Source organism: Halichoerus grypus, chromosome 13 (genome assembly GCF_964656455.1).
Source record: "Halichoerus grypus chromosome 13, mHalGry1.hap1.1, whole genome shotgun sequence".
NCBI classification, from domain to species: Eukaryota; Metazoa; Chordata; class Mammalia; order Carnivora; family Phocidae; genus Halichoerus; species Halichoerus grypus.
The window spans coordinates 62,601,548-62,622,058 of NC_135724.1; the positions used below are offsets into that span (position 1 = coordinate 62,601,548).

The window sequence follows — 20,511 nt, forward strand, 5'->3', positions numbered from 1 at the left end:
TGGGGCACCCCGGGGGAGTCCCAGGCCCTGGCTCTCAGCCTGGGGTTCAGGGACTAAGGCTGGTCTGGGCAGTCAGAGGCACCTTTCTGTGGGAAGTGGCAGCCAAGTGCAGGACACGATTCCAGATACCATGCAACCCCCTGGTACCCACTCACCCCTGCAGGGACCTGCCTCAGAGGCTGAGCTTCTAATTCAGATGTCCAGGGAGTTCCGTGGGCCCTCAGACCGTCCTCACCACCCCCAATCCAGCCCTGACCATCCTGAAAGCTGCTCACATGGCACGGTCACGGCCACTCACACTTGAACAGTCCTCAGAGCCTTTTCACGGCCCCTCACTGAGCCCCCGAGACTGCTACTGCAAACATCCGTTCTCTCGCTCACACCACACCGCCGTGTAGTGCCCTCAGTGTCCCTGCGGTCTTCACTGTCCCGTGTCCTCACTGCCCCTACAGTGTCCTCACTGTTCTCACAGAGTCCTCACTGCACTCAGTATCCTTGCTGTTCCTGTGTCCTCACTGCCCCACAGTGTCCTCACTGTCCCAAGTGTCCTGTCCTCAGCATCCTCGTTGTCCCCAGTATCCTTGCTGTCCCCACTATCCACAGTCTTCACTGTCCCCACAGTGTCCTCACTGTCCCAAGTGTCCTGTCCTCAGCGTCCTCGTTGTCCCCAGTATCCTTGCTGTCCCCACTATCCACTGTCTTCACTGTCCCCACAGTGTCCTCACTGTCCCAAGTGTCCTGTCCTCAGCGTCCTCGTTGTCCCCAGTATCCTTGCTGTCCCTGGTGTCCTCATTCCCCGGTGTCCTCATTGTTAACACTGTCTTCATTGTCCCCACAGTGTCTGCTCCCTGAAGTGTCCTGACAGTGTCTTCACTGTTCCCACACTGTCCTCACTCCCCGCAGTGTCCTCCCCCCGCTACAGTGTGGTCACTGTCCGAGTTCATCTGTGCTTTCCACTTGAACTTCTGGGAGAGCGAGTGGTCCGGGCGAGTTCACTCGCTGTCCCCGTGTTTGGCTGGCAGTTATTTTGGGTGTACAAAGACGTGATGCGTCCCCTTGAACCGCCTCCCCGGGCAGTTCCTGCGGTTCGCGGAGGGCAATTTCCGGGTGGCGGGGCGCAGAGACCAGTCAGATAGGGAGAAGGCTTTATTCTGCGCTGGGGTTTGGCGCGGGGGTGCGGGCGAAGCCCCGCAGGGGCTGTGGGCTGCAGCTCACCGGCCCTGCCCTGGCTCCGCGGCCCGGGGCTAGAGCGGCGGGCACGCAGCAGTGGGGCGCGCTCGGCCCGGGGGCCTGCAGCCGGGGGTTGGGGGGTGGCGACGTGCTCTCGGCAATCGTGCCCAGGCGGAGGACGAGACCCGGTCCCGGCTGGCGCCAGGGCCCCCCGCGGGAGGGTTCCGTCGGGTCGGCGCGCCCGCGTCGCTCAGCGCTTCTCAGGACTCCTCTCGGGACTCGCTGCCTCCGGCCGGCTCCGCCACCAGCGGGGCGGTCAGCGACAACGGGTGCGCGGCGCGGGCGCGGGCGCGGGCGCGCAGGCGGCGCAGGCGGCACAGCAGCAGCGTCAGCAGCAGCGCGTGCAGCAGCCCGAGGCCCAGCAGCAGGAGCTGCGCCGCCAGCGCCCCCCAGCAGAGCGCGCCCGGCGCACAGGCGGCGCGCAGCTCGTCCTCCGCCAGGTAGGGCAGCAGGCGGCCGCGCAGAGCGGGGGGCGCGGCGCAGCGCAGGTCGCGGTAGGGCGCGCGCTCCGGCCGGCCGGCCAGCCAGGCGCGCAGCGGCACCAGGTGACAGTCGCAGCGCCAGGGGTTGGCCCCCAGGTGCGCGGTGCGCAGCACGGGCAGCGCGTCCAGGAGTCCCGGCGGCAGCGCCGTCAGATTGTTGCCCGTCAGCACCAGCTCGGTCGTGTCCGGCGGGAAGGCGGCGGGCAGCGAGGCCCACGTCAGCCCGCGGCGCCCGCAATCCACGCGCGTCCCCGCGCAGTCACACGGTGCCGGGCAGCCCGCGGCGGGGCGGCGGGGCGGCGCGAGCAGCAGGAGCAGCAGGCTCAGCGCCCCGCGCGGCCCTGGAAGGGAAGCGCCGTAGTGAGCCCGGCGGCCTGTGGGGCACCTGAGCGGGTCCCTGTGCACCCGGAGCGCTGGGTCCGGCTCCAGCCGCTCCCCCGCCCCCCCACGCCCGAGCCCCCTATTGCCCGCAAGCCTCTCCATCTCCATCATCTCGCGCGCGCTGGCTAGAGGTCCCCTCAAAGTCCGACCCAAATCTCCCTCCGGCAGCGCCTCCCAACCCGACTCAGCTCAAGGAGCGCAGCCCGGGCCCTGCCTGACCCCAGACTCACCAGAGCCCATGGCGAGAGGATGGTGACCCGGCTTGCTCTGGAGCGCGAAGCCTTGGCTGGAAAGCCAGGCGATAAGGCCGCCCCGCCCCTGCCAGGCCCCAGTGCCCCCGGCCAAACCGACCACAGCGCAGCCATCCCCCAGAAATAACCCGGAGGCGGCCGAGGGGACAGGCCCTGTGGCCCCAGATAGAGCCCTATCACCAGGGCCCGCAGGCCGCCAGGGCTTCCGCCCCAACAAACTCCCAGGGGCACACGGATCACTCTGACACGGCTGCGACTTCACCAACATTGTTCTCCTGTCACCAGGACAGGACGCAGCATTCACAACCGAACAAAACTGGAGAATGGGGTTTGGGGGAAGGTATCATGCTGGGGGTGGGGGTGGGGGGGAGGATGGGCTAGGGAACTCAGGGCAACAGTGCTGCTGGGGAGAAGGAACCTCCAGCCACAGGCAGGGAATGGCAGTCTAGGGATAGGGGGTTGCCAGGCTGCCCACCACCCACTGCTCTTGGAGCCCTCAGGCCAGGCCACAGCCATGGGTGAGGAGTATGGGCGATCACAGGCGTCCCAGCCCACCAGCCCCATGAAATCCTTGCCTGTGGCCAGCTGCCCTCCTTCGGTCTGGAGGGATCATGAGCGCTTCTGTTGCCCAACCCGCCCACTGAGCTACCCGGGAAGGGTGTGAGGAGGTAAGGAAGGACCTGGCCCACCCCGGCACAAAGTGAGGTCTCAGCATAAGCTGGGTGGCCCAAGGGAGTGGCTCCCATGTCCACTCTGCGGCACTGGGGTGGGGAAATAGGTCCGGTATGCTGGGCATCTGCTCCCCTATTCTGCCTTGTTTTACCCACCCGCCTGAGTAGGGCCTGGAGTTGGAGTTCATGACCTTCTAGGGCAGGGGTAAATCTTAAAAGTCATGCCCCAACCTAGCTGCTGCTCTCCCAAGGGCAAAGGGGGCCAGCTGTGGGGGGCTGCTCTCCAGGCCTCTTGGAAGCAGATACAAATGAGGGGAGGGACCAATGTTGAGAATAAATTAGGGTTGGCTGGGGGCTGTGACCCCGCGTCTCTGGGTCAGGTCAGGAAAAGTTGGGAACAGTCCTGGTCTGGGTCACTCTGGGACTGGGGTTGTGCCCAGGCCTGCTGGAGATCCAGATGATTCCAGGGTTGAGTCCAGGCCAGTTGGGGTCCAGGGATGGGAAGGGCCAGCCTGGAAACTGGCAGTCTATCCACGGCAATGTGGGGCTGGTCACAGTGACCCAGTGGGCTCACTGGTCCTGCATTTGCTGCTTCATCTTCTGCAGCATCTCCTGCATGCGCCTTAGCTGAAGGTGAGGCAAGAACAGTGGGGGGTGGAGTGAGAGACGTGATAGGAAGGCCGGACCCCCCCCCCCCCCAGCCTCTGCTCCTCCCCTGTGGCCCTACTAACCTCCTCATCCTTCATCCTGATGAGCTTTTCTGTCTCAGCGTCGGGGGTAGGCAGGGGCAGGATGGGGATGGGGCTCTCCATGCGGCTATCCTGGGTCAGTTTGCTGTGGGACAGACAGGAGGGAGAGAGAGTTTGTCTGACACCCACCACTACTGAGGCCCTCTCCCTCTGAGCTCCCACACCGCTGGGTTGGCTCTGGGAAGACAAGGTGCATGGTGCGGGGTGCCTATCTGGGGAGTTGGGGCGAAGTTCAGGTCTGGGTGGGCAGCAAGGACCAGCCCTCTGTTAGGGAGCTGCGGCTGGGGCCATGAGGCACATGATCCAGGTCTGGGTCAGGGCTGCGCACCTGGTCATCTGCTGGATGCAGTGTGCCCGATAGTTCTCATAGTGCACGTCGCACGTCACATCCTTGAGGTCATGCATGTGCGTGCGGATGAGCATGTTGCGCAGCTTCACGAAGTCGCAATGTGCCTGGTTCTCCACTGTGGGGCAGGAGTGGGGGGTGGGTGGGTGCAGGCCCAGGGGAGCCTTCCCACCCCCTAGGCGATGCCCCATGTCTGAACTCACCCTCCACGATCCCCCAGGGGTACAGTCGCCCCCGGACCCGCTGCCCCTTGGCCTCCACCACTGTGTTGCTGCCGATAACTGCGAACGGCGCACTCTCCTGGGGAGGGCAGGTACAAGGGCTCATGCCCACTTAGCATGAGTATGGGGTTAGTGGCTGAACAGGGGCATGGGCACTCCACACTTGGTTGGCCCCTCCAGCATTATCAACAGCCTCTCCCCAAAGGGATCCTGGGGTTGCCCAACTCTTTTGGCTTCTCTGAAGCCAGAACTATAGCACAGCTTATACCCTAGGGGCCTTCGCTAAGCGGTGCCCACCAGACACACCCTCCCCTTCTGACACCACCCCCATCAGGAACGGCTCCATCTAGCTCCCTTCGCCATCCCTCCCCGGAGCTGAGCCCGTGCCTCCTGTTAGTGACGCTGACTTTGGCTGGGGCCAACGGCCCCATGCTGCTCCAGGCCCAGCGGCCGCCTATCCCATGTCGGGCTTGGTTATTGCCACTCTAGATCCTGGGGCACCCAAAGCCACAGCCACCCACTGGAGCTCAGAATTCTGGGAGCCAGGGCATGCGGAGGCTTGTGGCCACTGGGCCCTGGGCCAGACCCTTCTGCTGGTGACCCCTTGGAAGAAGACTGAGGAGTAGGGTCAGAGTGGAGGCCTGGCCAGCACTATGCCTTTGGGTCCTGGCGAGTGCTCTGTGACACATGAACAATATGGGGCCAAACTGCACAAGCCAGTGGGGACCTGGGGGACTGTACCCCCCCCAGCCCCAGGTGAAGGGGCTCTACTGGCCAGACAAAAGACTCCTGTCCCCACTGGGTTGGACCTGGATGCTTGGCCCCATGTAAACTGACCTCCAGTTCCCTCCTATGCCACACCAGGCTGCTCACCTTCAGTTCCCGATCTTGCTGCTTAAAGTCCTCGTCCTCGTCGGAGTCACACTCGGGGAACTGGTACACGTGGATGCCGAACTTGTCAATCTCCTCCCGGATCTGTGGTGGATCAAGAGCTGTCAGATTTGAGGCTGGCCAGGTACCCAGGGCCGGCCGCATTGGCACCCAGGATCTGCACGCCTGGTGGTCTCCGTCCCAGAGACCTAGCCCACACCCCGCCTGCTAGAGCAGGCTTACCCGCTCCTTCAGCTTCCGGATCTCGCCAGGGACGAGACAGTCAGCTTTGGCGATGAGGGGCACGATGTTCACCTTCTCGTGCAGGGCCTTCATGAAACCCACATCCACGGGCCGCAGCCTGCAGAGAGCAGCCAGGGGTGGCAGGGGCCCGGGGACAGGTGGGGACGGGCTCAGGGAGGGCATGCTTGTGGGCACACGGGCAAGGGATAGGCCGTGGCCGGTACAGCCGTGGGGATCCGTGGCGGCGGGTGCCCCCCCCCCGAGCCTGTCCCCGGGCCGTGCACGCACCCATGCCCAAAAGGGGAGATGAAGTACAGGCAGCAGTGCACACGGTTGTCTTGGATGTTCTTGCGGTTGAGTCCGCTCTCGTCGCGGAAGTACTGCTCAAACTGCTGGTCCACGTAGTCCGTGATGGGCTTCCAGCTGCAGGGGGACAGGAGGGTCTGTGAGGCCAGGGGGGGGCTGGGCCAGCCTAGGCAGAGACTGTCTCCCAGCAGGGCTTTGCTCACCACTCCGAGTTGTTGACAGCATCCCCGAAGCCTGGCGTGTCTACGATGGTGAGCTTCAGCTTCACCCCCTTCTCCTCAATGTCCACCGTGTGCTTCAGGATCTCTACAGTCTGGCTGATGCGCTCTGTGGGGGTGGGGGCATTGTCTGGAGGGGGTCTCTCCAACTCTTAGCCCCCACCCCCACCGGGCAGCCAGGACCCTTGTTCTCATTCCTTCTAGTGTCTTGGCCCTGGCCTGATTATGATCTGGGCCGCTCCTCCTGGACTCTGAACAGGAGATCCATGCTGTGGGAAAAGAGCAGGGGATGGGGAACCAGTACCAGGGCTGCCTGGGGCCCACTCACCCTCAGCACTGAGCAGCTTCCGGTCCTTGTACAAGTCGGTCAGGAAGAGGCTGTGGACCAGTGTGGACTTCCCCAGGCCCGACTCACCTGCCAGCAGGTATAGTGGAAGAGTCAGGTTAAGTCTGAGGCCCCTGTGACAGAGCCTGGCTGGCTAACGGCCCACGCCACCCTACCTGGGAGTCCAGCCCACTCACCGGCCACCATGAGCGTGAAATCGAAGCCCTTCTTCACAGACTTCCGGTGCACCTGATTGGGCAGTGTGGCGAAGCCCACGTACTGCTTGTCGATATCCTGGGGGCCGGGGCGGGGGCAAGTCAGGGGCATGCTGGGGTTCCTGGGGCAGTCTGGTGCCCTGGTCCCTAGCCGGCTCAGACATGGAGGCAGCAGAGGGCGGAGTCCCCTGGGTGGGGAGTTTCAATGGCACAAATGGGGTGAGGGCCTGTGGGCAAAGGCCTGGCGGTGGAAAGGCAGGTAAGGGGGTGGCAGGCATCCTTGCCCCAGCCTCAGTGAGGGAGCTTTGCAGGGACCTGACAATGTGTCTGTGTGTGTAGAGTTTGGGATGTCCCGCTGCAGCAGGCACAGGCTGCCCTCCCTTGGGTGGTGGGAAGAGGGCGCCAGGACCAAGACCCCTCCCCAGGCGGGAGAAGCCCCCTGGCCTCAATACTCCCCCCTCCCCCCAGTGTACCAGGGGGTGGCAGGCCCCATCTGGCCGTGATCCAGCAGCGGGGGTGGCTGGCCGCTGCTACCAAGGCGGAGCAGGGGCTATTTATAGACAGCGGCACCGAGCCTCCCCCGCCCGCGGGGCCCCACTGCCCACCCCTGCGGACCCTGGCCCTGCCGGTCCTTGGCACGTCCCAGAGCCCCTCGGGACCGGGCCCCGGCGGGCGCACACACACTGACCCACATTCCACTCCCCGCTCCAGACACACCTTGAGCCGCCTCTGGGCCTGGGTCCGCGGCGACAGCAGCTGCTCCACCAGGCGGTCCTGGGGCGCTGCCAGCGAGTCCATCGCTACGTTCGCACCCCTGACCCGGTCAGGCCCACAGCGGCCGGGCTTACGGGAGGGACTTACGCGCGGTACTGCCCCGAAGCCCGGTTCTCGCCCCCGTTTTACGGACGCGGGAACTGAGGCCCGGAGAAGGGACGTCGCCCACCCGGGGTGCCGCCGACCTCGGAGGCCGTGCGTGCCATGCCTCTGCCTCTGCCGACCCGCCCCGAGCCGCCCGCGGCGTCGCAGCCACAGGCAGGCCCCGCTCCCGCACCCGAACCAGAGGCGGGGCCTCGCCGGCGCTGACGGGGGTTGGGGGGGTTGGGACGAGACCGCCCCACCCGTGCGGTCGCTGGGAAACAGTCGCCTGGAAATTGGGCCGCGGGCGGAGCCACCGGAAAGCTGCTGCGGAGGGCAGGGCCGAGCCTAGGCGCGCGTAGGCGCGGGGGCGGAGTCCCGCGGCCGGACCAACGGCCTCTGTCCGGGCGTCGCGGCCCCCCGGGGGGGCGGGTGGGGGAAGCCGGGGCCCACCCAAGGGCCCTGGGGGGCGGGGTTGTCGCCGTCCCGCGTCCCGTTCCCCCCCAGGTGCGGCGCGGCTTCCGCCCGCCAGAGGGCGCCGGGGGACCGCTCCTGGTACCCAGGCGCACCCACGCGGGTACCGGCCCCGCTCACTCCTTCTCTCCTCGCAGAATTGGCCCGGAAACCTCCCGGCGGTGTCACGGCGTCCCAACTACCCATGGCCACACCCCTCCCTGCAATGCTCCCTCCGCCCTCACGTGTATATGTGTGTGTGCGTGTGTGTGTGCGCGCGTGCGCGTGCGTGCGGGAGTCAGGGGTGTTCTTGGCTGGCGTGGCCTCCCCAGACGCGTGGGAACTGGGAGGGGGCAGAGCCCACCTCCCCAGCCTGGACCCGCTCCCCCTTCCCCCGGGTTTGCAGAAGCTTAAAGCGGGGGTGGGGGGGGTTGGTTAGAGCACTAGAGGCCTACCCACCCTACCTCTGGAAACTTGGAAGCTGCAGCCAGCACTGGCCACAACTGCCCCCAGACCACTCCTGCTAGCAAAGGTGGGGGGGGGGATGTGGAGTGAACTTACTCCCTCCCCAGTATGGGGCTCCCTCTGAGCTTCCTTGCCTGCTCTGACCCACAGGACTGGGCCTAGGGGGACTGGAGATCTCCAGCCAGTGTAGTTCTCACCTTCTGTGACCACCCCAGGGACCACAGGCATCTCCTGGGCCACCAAACCCTTCCTCACCCTTTCCTGCAGGACCCCGCCAGAATCTGAACCAGCCAGTACCAGCTGGGCAGAGGGAGGCTTGAAAAGGAGCTGCAACATGAAGAGACATACTCCTTGGACTGTGCGTCAGTGGGGAGAAGCCGCCCCCCAGCTCTTCCCCACCCTGGTCCTCCCTTCTTGGCTCCCCTGGTTGAGGGGCCTCTGTCTATCTGTCCAGGCTCATGATGCTGCCATGGGGCCTGGAGGCCACCGGCACCTGGGGAGGAGGGGTGGGCCCACAGCTGGGAACAGGAGAGTCTTTCATCCAGAGGAGAGCGGGGGGAAGCCACGGGGCACCTCCCTCAGCTCTCCCGGATGGGCCCTCAGTCCTTGCCCTGAGAAAGCCTCCATACTGGCCCCAGCCCTCTGCCATGCTAACCTGGACCAAGTCCCACCCAACTCTACCTGTAGGCCCACTGTAGACACAGCCCCTCAGCCTGGCCCCCACCCAGACAGGCTGGCATCTCAGGCTCAGGGCATCTCCAAGGTAGACACCCCTGGGTCTGGGCCTCAGGCTGAGAAGGAGCCTCAGCACTGCACAGCCCGGCGGCTAATGGAGCTTGTCGCTTCCAGATTGCCTCAATTTCCCCATTGGTAAGGCACAGCCTCTGGGGAGGCCCAAGTCAGGAGGGCAAGAGTCTCACTCCCAGCTCCCAACCTGCCAGCCCCATCATCCGAACTCACCCAGACAGGGCCTGTGGATTCCCTGGGGGAGCTCCAAGGGAGGGACCCTGCCAGCCCTCTCTCTGGCCCATGAAATACAACAAATATTCCTCAGGGCTTCCTGAGCCATAGACACAGCTGCGCCCACCTCCTCCTGGTGCCTGAGACTCTCGAGGCATTTCCATTCTTAGAATCACCGGAGCCAGCTCTGGAAGCAGCCGCCAGAGCCAACAGAGCCCCATCGCTGCCCGAGACGGGTGGGGGTCAGAGGATGGGGGCCAGGGCCACCAGAGCTCCCCCGCGGCCCTCTTTCACAGTGCGGATAGACTAAAGCTCAGTAACACCAACAATGCTAACAGTGAAGCTGCCACATGCTTCCAGCTTCCCCCAGATCCTCGGGGAGCCCACCCCAAACACCTGGCTCCCTGGCTTTGTTCCCGGGGCTCCCCCCCTCCAGCTGCCTGGTGCCCTCTCTCTCTGGTCCTAGGGGCAGAGGATGGGTGAGGCTGCCTCCTAACTGACCGCGAAGGATGGGCAGACACAGGCCTGAAGGGGTTCCTACCTCTGCAGGAGAGGGTCCCTGTGTGGTACTGGGCAGCTGCTGCCGGGCCCAGTGACTCCAAGTGCCTGCAGGCCCAGGAGAAGCTGTGGGGGCTGGTCTCCCGGGCCTTCTCTCTCTCTCTCCCTCAAACAATAGCCTGGCAGCATGTGTCCCTGCATCTCAGGCATTGTCTGACCTGCCTTGATAGGAAGGCAGCTCCTGGCTCGGGCTCCCTGAAGCAGCCCTTGCCAGCAGGGGGAGGTTGAGGGGCCCCTCCCTAAGAGCCTCACCTGTCCCAGGGTTGGGTGCGTCCCTGCCAGGAGACTGGCACCTAGGAGCCAGTGACTCCCGGCCCCCACCCCACCTGCTGGGTCGCTCCTGGGGCTGCCACCGCACCCTGGGCCAGGACTTCAGGGTTCCACCCAGCATCTACCCACTGTGTAAATTCCTATCCCTGACAAGGGCTGCCAAGTCTACCTTGGTGCCAGAGTTGGGTCCAGAAAATCCCCCAAACGTGACTGAGCTCAAGCCAGAGAGGACCCCAGCAGGGCTGCCCTGGAGCCCCCTGCCCAGCTGGTTACCCACCCCTACTCCACCCTCAGGGTCTCCCAGCTGTTTAACCCCAGCCTCAGCTGGGTTCCACAGTGGGTGCCCAGGTCAGCCTCCTGTCCGGCCCTGCTTTCCCGGAGGGTAGGGACCAGGCCAGCCCCTTTGGAAGGCCACAAGCCTATTTGTACCCCTTAGGTTGGAAGACCTGTGCTGGGCACCAGCATGACTCAGACCCAGACCAGGCCCTGGAGGCTCCCAGTCTGGGGAAGAGGCCTGGCCACAGATCAGCCCACTCAAATTGGTGTGTGTGGAAGAAGAGGCAGAAGATGCACAAGAGTGGGGTGGGGCTGCTCAGGTTCTAGGTGCTGGCTGGTGGACACAGACCCCTCCCCCAGCCTGTGGCCTGCCAGTGTCTGTGCCCCCACTCAGGACCCCCAGCACGAGGCCCAAGGCCAGGTCAGGGAGGATATGCTGGAGCTGGATCAGTGGGAGAGGGACACCCGGCCCATCCCCCCAGCCTGGGAGGGGCGCCTGTGCTGCAAGGGTCAAGGGCCAGGCCCCCAGCGGCCTGGCGCCCACTGCTCCCCTTCGCAGCCCCAGGCGCGGCGGCACTGCCCCAGCTGACAATCGGTTATCGCGACAGGGAGGGATGACGGCCGGCGGGGGCGGGGTCGCGCCTGGGCACCGGCAGCGTTGGTGCCACAATGGGTGACAGCAGGCCCGGGGGGAGCGGCGGCGCGCACGTACCTGCTTGTCCTCTGCAGGGTCGGGGGCGGGTCAGGGTCCGCGTCCCGGCCGGCGGGCGGGGGAGAGAGGAAAGACACGGTGAGAGGCAGGCGGGCGGGCGGCGGGGACAAAGGCGCGCGCAGGCGCGCGGGCAGGCGCCGGGCTCACCTGGGGTCGCCAGCTTGCTCTTGTACCGCAGGCCTGTGCTCATGGTGGCCGCCGGCGGCGGAGGGGTGTGTGGGGGGGCCGGGCGGCGGCGGGAGCGCGGGCGGGGCGCGGCGACGAGCGGCGGAGGCCGAGGCCAGGCTGCGGGGTGACCGGCCCCTCCGCGCCGCCGCCGCCGCCCGCCCCGCCCGCGCTCCCGCCAGCCAATCGGCGCCCGCCGCGCCCACGCGCGACCCGGCGCGGCCGGCGGGGGCGGGGACCCAGGCGCCCCCCAACGGCCCCGCGCCCTCTGCCTCCGGGCGACGCCCTCGCCTCCAGCCGCCCGCCAGCACCCCGGGGAACCCGGCGACGCCCGCGCTGCCCCCGCCCACCGCGTGGCGGCTGCCCGACTCCCGCCCCACCTCGCGTCTCCCGTGCACGGGCCCCGACGCCGCCTGCCTCGCTCTCGAGGGACCCCGGTCCATGCCTCGGCCTCTGACCTTCGCTCCCTGTGGCCCTTCCATAATGCCTGCCCTCGCCCACCCCCACCCCGGCTCTGGCGGCCTCCTTCCAGCCCCTCCTCACCTCACCATGGACGTGGGAGGTGCTGGCCCCGGGGAGTCCTGCTTCTGGCCACAGCAGGAAAGGTGATGGTCACCGCACGGAAGGTCGGATGCCCGGCACAGGGCCAGCGCCAAAGCTGCGCTCCACAGCCTGTTTAGGGCTGTGCACACCTGCTCTGGAAGGAGACACACCTGGGCAAGCCGCAAAGGCCAAGCCCTTGGACCGTTGTCCCTCCTCTCTCTTCCTGGCTTATTTTCTGGGATCATTACTGAAGAGTAACTCAGCTGACATCTGGGACAGGACATGGCCTGACCTCAAGCGTGCCTGCCCTCCCACTCCCCTCTGCAGCCCGGCACCCTCTGCTCTGCAGACGCACAGCCAGACCCGCTGCCACCCCGAGAAGGGGGCAGGGAGATCCCAGCCTTCTGTGCTAGAGGGCAGTCAGTGGCACTGAAGGCAGAGTCAGGGAGGGCACCCCATTTACAGATGAGGGAGCTGAGGCCCCAGACCTTCAATGACTTGGCAGGATTCACAAGCATGAGCGCCTCCTGTCTTCTGGTACTATCACACTCCCAAGTACCTTTGGCTTCCCTGGAATGCCGCCAGGTGGCACATCTAGAGTCTTGAGTCCCACAGAAAGGGACAGGCCTGTGGTCACCAGCTGCCTAGGCGAGGGCCCCCTTAGAAGGAGATGGCTGCTGTACCTTCCACACGCAGGAAACCCTCCTCTCTCCCAGCCCCTTGTGTGCCCCTTGGTCCCTCTGCTGGTCCGTGGGGTCCTCCGTCTCTGAATCACCAGCACCTAGCACAGAGTTGTTTGCTCAGTAAATGAAAAAGCCATCATTGCTATGCCAAATTAGGTGGCAAAAGCCCATTTCCCCTCCACTGGGACCTCCACCTGCTCCAGAAGTGTGACCAGTGTGGAGACACTCCACCATTCCGACCCCTCATCCAAAGCCTCAAGGCCAGATGTGTTTGGAATTCAGAATTTGTCATATATCTCGTACATTACGTGAGACCTCATTGGAACCTGCGGCTGCACCTCATAATCAAACACATTAAGGTGTTCGTAGTGAAACGTGGCTATTCACACAAACGGGAATAAATAAAGGCCATAATACAGGGCTGCACATCAGCTCAAGTCTGGCTTTGTTACAGAGTTTTGAACACCTTTAAGTTTCAGAGCTTTGGGGGAATTTGGAGTTGTGGATAAAGGAATGGGGCAGGGAGGGGGCACTTGAAGTGATAGACAGGACTCCTGAGGCTTCATCAGTTCTGACAGGCTCGGTGGGAACCCCATCTCAGGGGGCCGGGAGCTTTGCAAAAATGGTTCAATTGGTGAAAACTGACACAGACATTTAGCATGAACTGACCCGTACAAGCCTGTGCTTGTGGGGACAAAGGAGGAGGCAGGAACCTGTCCTCGATAAGGCAGATGTGTTCCTGCAAAGGGCCCCCTCGGGGCTCCAGACAGCCCTGGGTCAGGCCTTGAGGGGAGTGGGCTGCAGGTCAAGGGCATAGCTCGGGCCGAGGGTGGGCTTTAAAACAATTCTGGAGACGGGAGACAACAAGAACAAGGTGTACCACACAAACACGTCTTAAGGTAAGTGCACTCCAAAAGATTACGTACAGAAATGCTATGGGGTTAGGGACCAGCATTTTAGGTCTGGAGTGGAGCTGTGGGGCAGTGTGGAGCTGATGGAAAGAAGACCAGAACCACTCCCTGGAAGGAGAAGGTGTCAAGGGCAGACCTGGGTCAATGCCTTCTGTGAAATCCTAAGGGTGACCAGAAGCTGCTGGCCTGGAAGGGGGAAGGGGACTTCACTCCTTGCTCTGGGGCTGTGGTCACCCAGGACCGAGTCCAGGGGATAGACCCAAATAGTCCCACCACAGACACACCAGAGCTGTCCCCTGTCTGGTTGAGAGACCCTCGGGGTGGCAGCAACCATTGACCGGCAGGCCAAATATCTGCCTGGGACATTTCAGAAGTCAGGACTGGGAGGTGCTGGTGGGCTGTGCCTCCAATTCTCCTAGATGGGACAGCATAAGACCTCCTTCCCTTGGGAGGGAGTGGGCGTGGAAGGGCCTGGCCTGGACACACTGCATTAACCTAGGTAAGGGGCTGTGGCCTCCCCGAGTGGGCTCTGAGTCTGCTTCCCCAACAGGCGGAAAAAGTGCTGGCTGTGGTTCAAAGAGAAGTAAATAAGACACTCCTGGGTGGAAAAAAAAATGCTACTTTTTAATTCACAAAGAAAAGAAGTTAATGAGTGAAAAAAATAAGTTACACCCAGAAAAATCTGTTCAACCAACTTGGGCTACAAATAGCTCGATGCTTTCCAGAAAAAAAAAATTCTTTTAGTTAAGAAATTCTCAAGATGCTGCATTCAGCCCATGCTGTGTTTCCCTCCCCCTTTCCACAAACTTGCGGGCGTCAGTGTGGTCACGCAGGAGGGAAGATGGCCTCACAGTAAACCACGATGATGGTGACGAAAGGACAAGTGGGTGGCAAGTGAGGCAGGTGCCAGGGTTCAGAGGTTTGCTTCAGGTGACACACTCCCAAGTCACTCCCAGGAATTTGTCGCTGAGTATGGGAGCAGTGTGCAGAGCAGGCCAAGATCAAGTTAAGTAAGAACCGAGAAAAGGACCTACTGCTCTGGCCAACGGATGGTGCTCCGCTCAGGGTTCTGCTCTCTCCACCTCGATGCTGCCCCTTCTCCCACCTGCTCTACCAGCTTCCACATCCAGCCCTGCCCACTCCCTTCCCTCCTGCCACACCGTCTTGGACACTTGTGTGCAGCGTCCTTCAGCTTCTGGCTTGGGGGACTGTACCCCAGTGTCCCATGTCCCCTTCCTGAGATGCCCGCTCCTCAGTATGCGATGCTGGGGCTGTGCACTGGGCTTCGGGCCAGGGTCAAGTGGTTCCTCCCCTCCTGCTGACGGTGTGAGCTCCCTGGTCTCAGACGGTGGTTCCCTGGTCTGCTGGAAGGTGAGTTCATTCTCCCTACCCCCACTCTGCCCACCCTCCCCCTACCTACATGGCCCTCTCTGGGGCAGCCCCAATGCCTGCTGGGGCTGGGTGTCTTGGCCCACGCACAGACCGGAAGCAGAGGTTCACAGCGTGGTGAGACCACACAGCTGGACCCAGGACCTCCTGGCCCAGGCCTCACTCCAGCAAAGAGGTGTGAGCTGCCCCCGGCCCTGCCCCGTGACCAGGCCCCAGCCAGGCAGTCCTGTCTGACCCTGAACTCTATCAGCTGGTGGCCAGTCCCCACCAGATGCCCTCCTGCCCCCTGCCTCTGTCTGCTGGTGGGCATTGCTTCCACACCCGGTCCTAGTGGCCCTGCTGCTCTGGCTCAGGCAGGCCCGGGAGAAGACCGGAAACTACCCCTTGCCCCTGGGGGTCCCCGTCAGAAGGGCCACCCTGCTCTCGCGGGTGCATCCTGCGGCTTGGTGCCCCTGTGCGTCCGCTGCTTGGACAGCTCATCCCCGCCTGCCTGAGTGGGGTGCGTGGGTCCCGGGAGCTCTGGGGGCGGCTGTCTCACAGGGAAATGTGTATGCAGTGAGGAGCTGTTGGAGAAGGCCTTTCTTGATCTCCTTGTTAGAAAAATGTAAGGGGGTCACGACACACACCCGTCTTCCTCACCAATCAACCAGAGCAGAATCCACAGCAGCTGCCCCTGCCGTAAAAGCGGCCTGTGTGTTGCAGGGGACAGAGCAGGGTTCCAAGTGGGGCAGAGCCACGGTCCACACCGAGTCCCCCCTTCACTGGACAGCTGTTGGAGGGCTACAAAGGGCGCCTGTGCTCCGAGGCAGCGAGCCCTCATGGGGACCTGGGGACCTGGAGCAGCGGGCGATGGGCTCTCTCCCTGGCAGGGGTCAGTGGGGGGTGGCGTGGACCTCCAGCCACATCCGATGAGACCCAGTCCCCTGAAGTGTTCTGGGAGAGGATGCAGAGAGCAGCTCAGGGCAGGAGCAGGAACGACGGGACCCAGAGTGCAGTGTGACTCAGTACAGGAGATGCCTGACCATCGTCGTCCCCAGGGGCCCTCCAGAGGTATACATGCGGGGGTCAACAGGAGACAAGACCTCCTCCAAAGTGTCTTAGCACCTCTGAGGCTCGGTCCTTGCTATAGCCCTGCGATCTCAGGAGAAGCCTAAGGTGGAGACACGAAATGTGCCAACATGGAGACCCTCCCGGAGGCATCCATGCATTGTAAGATCCCTTGTGAAAGGCAGAGTGTGCGGCTGGAGCACGGCTACATGGAGCAATCCGCAAAGTAGGGAAGCTTCCCACCCTCTCCCTGTGACCTGCCTCTCCTGCCAGAGATGGCCAAGGGTTGGGATTCCAAAGGCTGGCTCCAGCTCCCCACTGCACTCCAGCTCCCCACTGCACCCCAGCTCCTGGGTCTGCCATGTGAGCATCAGGCCCAGACAGATCAGGAAATCCCCCCAGAATAAACAGGATGCAGGGAGGACTTTGGCCCCTGCCATCCAGCGGGGCAAGCCATGTCCCTCACTGGCTGGGCCCTCAGAGCGGGCGTCGGTCACCTGGTTTCCAAGGTCTCTGGTAAGGAGGATCCCTTTGTCTATGCTAGGCACACAGCTGAGGTGGGAGCCAGGGTCGGGGGTGGGTAGAGGGTTAAAGGAGCTGTCATCTCTGAGGCCTGGGTGGGCATCAGCTCCTTCCTCCAGGGTGAGGACAAGGGCTCTCCCTGCCTCCTCTCTGCTCCCAGGTGGCCAGTCCCCACTGGGTGTTCTTGGCACACCCACGGCAGGCTAGAGCCTTGTGCTGCCCTCAAGGGGGGCTCCCAGTTGGTGGGAGACAGACCAGCCGCCATGCACCAGGACACCTCCATACTCCTTCCACTGGACGAGGCCAAATGTCTAAGGTCTGTGGCCAGCTAGAGCCAGCCTTGATCATGTGTGCAGGGAGGTCTGTGTTCCCCAGCAGGATGCTCTATGCTGAAGTTGGTGCCTGCCTCTTCCCTGGTCCAAAGGTTCTTTCTTTTTTTTTTTTTTTTAAGATTTTATTTATTTATTTGACAGAAAGAGATAGAGAGAGAGAGAGCACACGAGCAGTAGGGAGGGGCAGAAGCAGGCTCGAAGGAGCCCGACGCGGGGCTCGATCCCAGGACTCTGGGATCATGACCTGAGCCGAAGGCAGATGCTTAACTGACTGAGCCAGCCAGTAGCCCCTCCAAATGTTCTTTAAAGTGAAGCCCGGGGAGTTCCTCTGAGGCGGACGGGAACCACCATCAGGGTCTTCTCGAGATGGGAGAGCAGCAGGAGATGGAGCCCCCGAGCCTGGGCAACTTTTGCAGGAAAGGAGAGCCTCTCGACATCACCAGTGGCTCTGAATGGCACTCGGGAAGCACGGGGTTTGGCCACCAAGCATCAGTGCTTCTGGCTAGGGTTCAGACCAAAGAAGCATCATCAGGGTGCATTTGGGTGCTGGATCTGGGAAGTGGGACCCCTAGGAAAATGGAATCGCTCAGACTCACTCCCCTCCTTCAAGCTCTTGCCAAAGGCTCATTTCTGCAGTCACGACACTTCCCAACCACCCACAGGTACCAGCGTGTCCTAGAGTGAGTCCTGCCTCATGCTCTCGCCTGGTGAGAAGCCACACGTGGCCTCCTTGGCAGGACACACAGCTGATGTGTTAACCTGGTCCTCCCTGTGGAATTTCCCAGGCAGCTGTGGGCCTCAGGCGGAGGGTGCCTCTTGCCTCCGCAGCAGCCGCCAGCCTTGCCCGGCTGGCTGTACAGGTAGGACAAAGTGCTGGCTTCCAGCCTCCTTCCCCGGGGTTTCACACTGCGGGGGTCAACATGCCACAGGCCCCCAGAGGATGCTGCCCACAGGCCGGGGGGGAGGGCATGGGCCACAAGCCTTGGGCACAAAGGCCCGAGGAGCCACCTGGAGCAGGGCAGAGGGGTCCTGGGCGGATGCTGGCCAAATCAGGGACCGAAGAGCAGGGCACCCTGTGGTGTGTAGAGCTGAGGATGACAACATGCATCTGCAAGTGTGTTGCTGGGCTGGTCTCCCCACTTGCGTGCTGCTGGGAGCAGGACCAGCGTGCCGGGTGTGGGCCTTGCGGCCAGGACAGCATCAGAGGTTCTGCCAGAACGCCCGCAGACCCGGGGGGGGGGGTCCAGGACTCCCAGGACAGGCACTGCTCTAACCAGGGCTCCAACCCGAGCACCTCTGAGGCCTCAGATGCCCTGCCCCAGGCCAAGGGACCAGCCGCCTCAACCTCCCCATCCATACCCAGGGGGACTGTTTGGGCTGCATCTGGTATTCCGGATAATTCTGAGGATCAAAAACAGAGACTGTTGAGACGCTGGGGGCCTGGCCCGGCTGGGACTCACACCACTGCAGCTGCCCCCGGGCATCCTGGCCTCCCCGAGGGGGACGTGCAGCCCGGACTGCCCGTTGAGGTGCGTGGCTCCAATGGGGCCTTTACAGGGATGTGAAGGATGTCTGGGAAGACCCTGAAAACAACTGGCGGAGTGAGAGACATGTTCCTTTGGGGGATGAATGGCTACCACCTCCAGCTGATTCTAATGAAGAGATCACAGGGATGGGGTGGAGGTTCATTCTCGAGCCACTGAGCAGGACCCCTGAGGCTGGTGGCTTGCCTGGTGCGGATGATGAAGGGAGATTTCTCTGTCATTGAATATGCTGCCTGTGATGCCACTTACAATGGGCTTGTCACCCTGGAAGGGCCCCGGCCAGTGAATCCCAATCCCCTGGCAACCAAATGCAGCTTCTTCAAGGTTACCGTGGCTGTGCCTGAGGATCTGAGAGAGGCCCGCTCCGGTGAAAACGGCCATAAAGAGTTCAAGAAAGCTTTGGGAGCGAACTGCATCTTTCTCAACATCACAAATAGGCAGCTCTTCATCGTCAGCCACAGAAGCTCCCGGGAAGCGTGTACCCCTGCAGGGTGACGTGCATTTCTGAAGCCTGCGCAGCAAACTGCTACTGTCCCACAGTGAAGAAGCCACCAAGCACTTAGAGACAAGTAAGCAACTGGGGCGGCCTGCCAGGAGGGGTTCACAGTGCCAGAGGGCCGGGTGGGACTGACAGTTGGGACTCACGGTGCCACCGTCCAGCAGGCCCGAAAAGTACCTGGGGTGACTGCCGTCGAGTTGGGTGAAGAGACCTGCACTTTCCGAGTCTATGGGGAGGGTGGTGAGGTGTGCCCACAGGCCCGAGCCACCTGGTGTTTTCTGAGGACTCCGTCCATGCAAGTGCCCAGGAACCTTGCTGGCAAAGTGATTGGAAAGAACGGGAAAGTGATCCAGGAGTTGGTGGACAAATCTGGTGTGGTGAGGGTTCCCGTAGCGGGTGAGAATGACAAGAAGAACCCGGGGGAGGAGGGGATGGTTCCTTTCATCTTCATGGGCACCCTGGAGAGTATCAGCCACCCGCTTGGAGAGGCTGCAGATTGAGGACCAGCTTTGGCAGACTGGGCGGGGCTTTGGCCCTCCTGGGAGTGGGCGGGGCTTCTCCGCCTTCCTCCACACTACCCGAATCTATGGGGGCAGCTACCAACTTGGGGGGCTGCCTGTCCTGCCTATGGCCCCAGCTCAGACCCATCCACAGCTTCTGAGACCAAATCAGAGAAGAGGGAGGAGCCAGATCCCAACCTGGGGGGAAGAAAGCCGGAGGCAGCCGACTGGGGGCCGGGGTAGGGGACCCCCACCAGCCTTCCCGGCCCACCACAAGATACCACGCTTCACCTATCAGCTCAGTGCTGAAAGATCCAGACAGTAATCCCTACAGCTTACTGGACACATCTGAGCCAGAGCCCCCAGTTGATTCAGAGCCTGGGGAACGCCTCCCCCCGCAGCAAGTGCCAGGTGCCGCCGGGATGAGGACAGGACTGTCATGGATGGAGGCCTGGAATCTGATGGGGCCAGCATGACAGAGAATGGCCTGGAAGAGGAGTCGAGACCCAACGTCAGAAACCAGAGCCGCTGCAGCTGGAACTGTGGGAACTGGACGGATGGTTCCATCGGTGGAGACCGTCGGCCAGTGACTGTGGCTGACTGTGTCTCCCAAGCAGAGTCTCAGAGCTGCCAGAAGGCCCCCCTTCTTGGAACTCACCAAACCCTCAGAGGACTGTCTTTCAGGACAGAAGGGCGACTCTGTCAGCAAGCTTCCTAAGGGCCCCTCAGAGAATGGGGAGCTCTCCGCCTCCCTGGGGTTGTGTAGTTTGGTGAATGGGATTTCATAAAACCTCTAGCCCACATCCTTCCGTCTTCATCTTGCTTGCTGCCCAACACCATGGCCCTCACAGGCCAGACTGAGCTGCGCTGGAGCTGCTCTTATCTAGGGGGGAGGGGGGTGGCACAGCAGCCTGGGTCCCCCCTCAACCTGGGGAGGTAGTGGAGGGGTGTGTAACGGGGTCATACCCCCTCCCTCTTGTCCGCCCTACCCCCAGGGTGAGGGGAGCCTCTCTCCTTCCCATCAGACTGGATGCGCTTTTATCCTCTAATACCCCAATCTCTCTGAACAACCCCATCCTCCGCCTGCTGGTGTGGGGTGCTCCTTGACCCACCCAGGTTTGACAGTTCAGGGGCTCCCCTGCTATCCTTCATCCCATCCTGTACCCCCCATTTCTGGGGCCTCATCACTGTGGAAGACAGGGATAGTAAGGGTACAAGTGAGTAAGAGCACGGGGAAGGTTTTGGAGCAGAACCAGGGGGTGTATGGGGGGGACAAGGTCCCCCGGCGGGGTGCCAACCTTGTCTGGCAGATGAGAAGG

The 20,511-nt window shown here is 62.8% G+C and overlaps 2 protein-coding genes and 1 pseudogene across 3 annotated transcripts; 1 reads left to right on the forward strand and 2 right to left on the reverse strand.

Annotated features, from left to right (window-relative positions):
• Positions 1 to 1,128: 1,128 nt before the first annotated feature.
• GP1BB (glycoprotein Ib platelet subunit beta) lies at positions 1,129 to 2,612 on the reverse strand. Its single transcript, XM_078060627.1, has 2 exons — positions 2,324 to 2,612; positions 1,129 to 2,053 (listed from the first exon to the last, which is right to left on the reverse strand). Exons 1-2 carry the CDS (start codon positions 2,610 to 2,612, stop codon positions 1,431 to 1,433), a joined length of 912 nt encoding a protein of 303 aa, XP_077916753.1. The 3' UTR covers positions 1,129 to 1,430.
• Positions 2,596 to 11,262, reverse strand: SEPTIN5 (septin 5). 2 transcript variants are annotated; one of them, XM_036104240.2, is made up of 12 exons: positions 11,205 to 11,262; positions 11,058 to 11,068; positions 6,491 to 6,587; positions 6,297 to 6,383; positions 5,954 to 6,077; positions 5,733 to 5,867; positions 5,445 to 5,562; positions 5,205 to 5,306; positions 4,314 to 4,410; positions 4,093 to 4,228; positions 3,747 to 3,849; positions 2,596 to 3,642 (listed from the first exon to the last, which is right to left on the reverse strand). In XM_036104240.2, the coding sequence occupies exons 1-12, from the start codon at positions 11,245 to 11,247 to the stop codon at positions 3,586 to 3,588; spliced, it is 1,110 nt and encodes a 369-aa protein (XP_035960133.1). In that variant the 5' UTR covers positions 11,248 to 11,262; the 3' UTR covers positions 2,596 to 3,585. The 2 variants fall into 2 exon arrangements, with proteins under 2 accessions (XP_035960133.1, XP_035960132.1); XM_036104239.2 differs by lacking the exons at positions 11,058 to 11,068; positions 11,205 to 11,262 and adding an exon at positions 7,226 to 7,557.
• A 4,664-nt stretch (positions 11,263 to 15,926) lies between these two features.
• Positions 15,927 to 19,980, forward strand: LOC144379887 (RNA-binding protein FXR2 pseudogene; annotated as a pseudogene).
• The last annotated feature ends 531 nt before the right edge of the window (positions 19,981 to 20,511 follow it).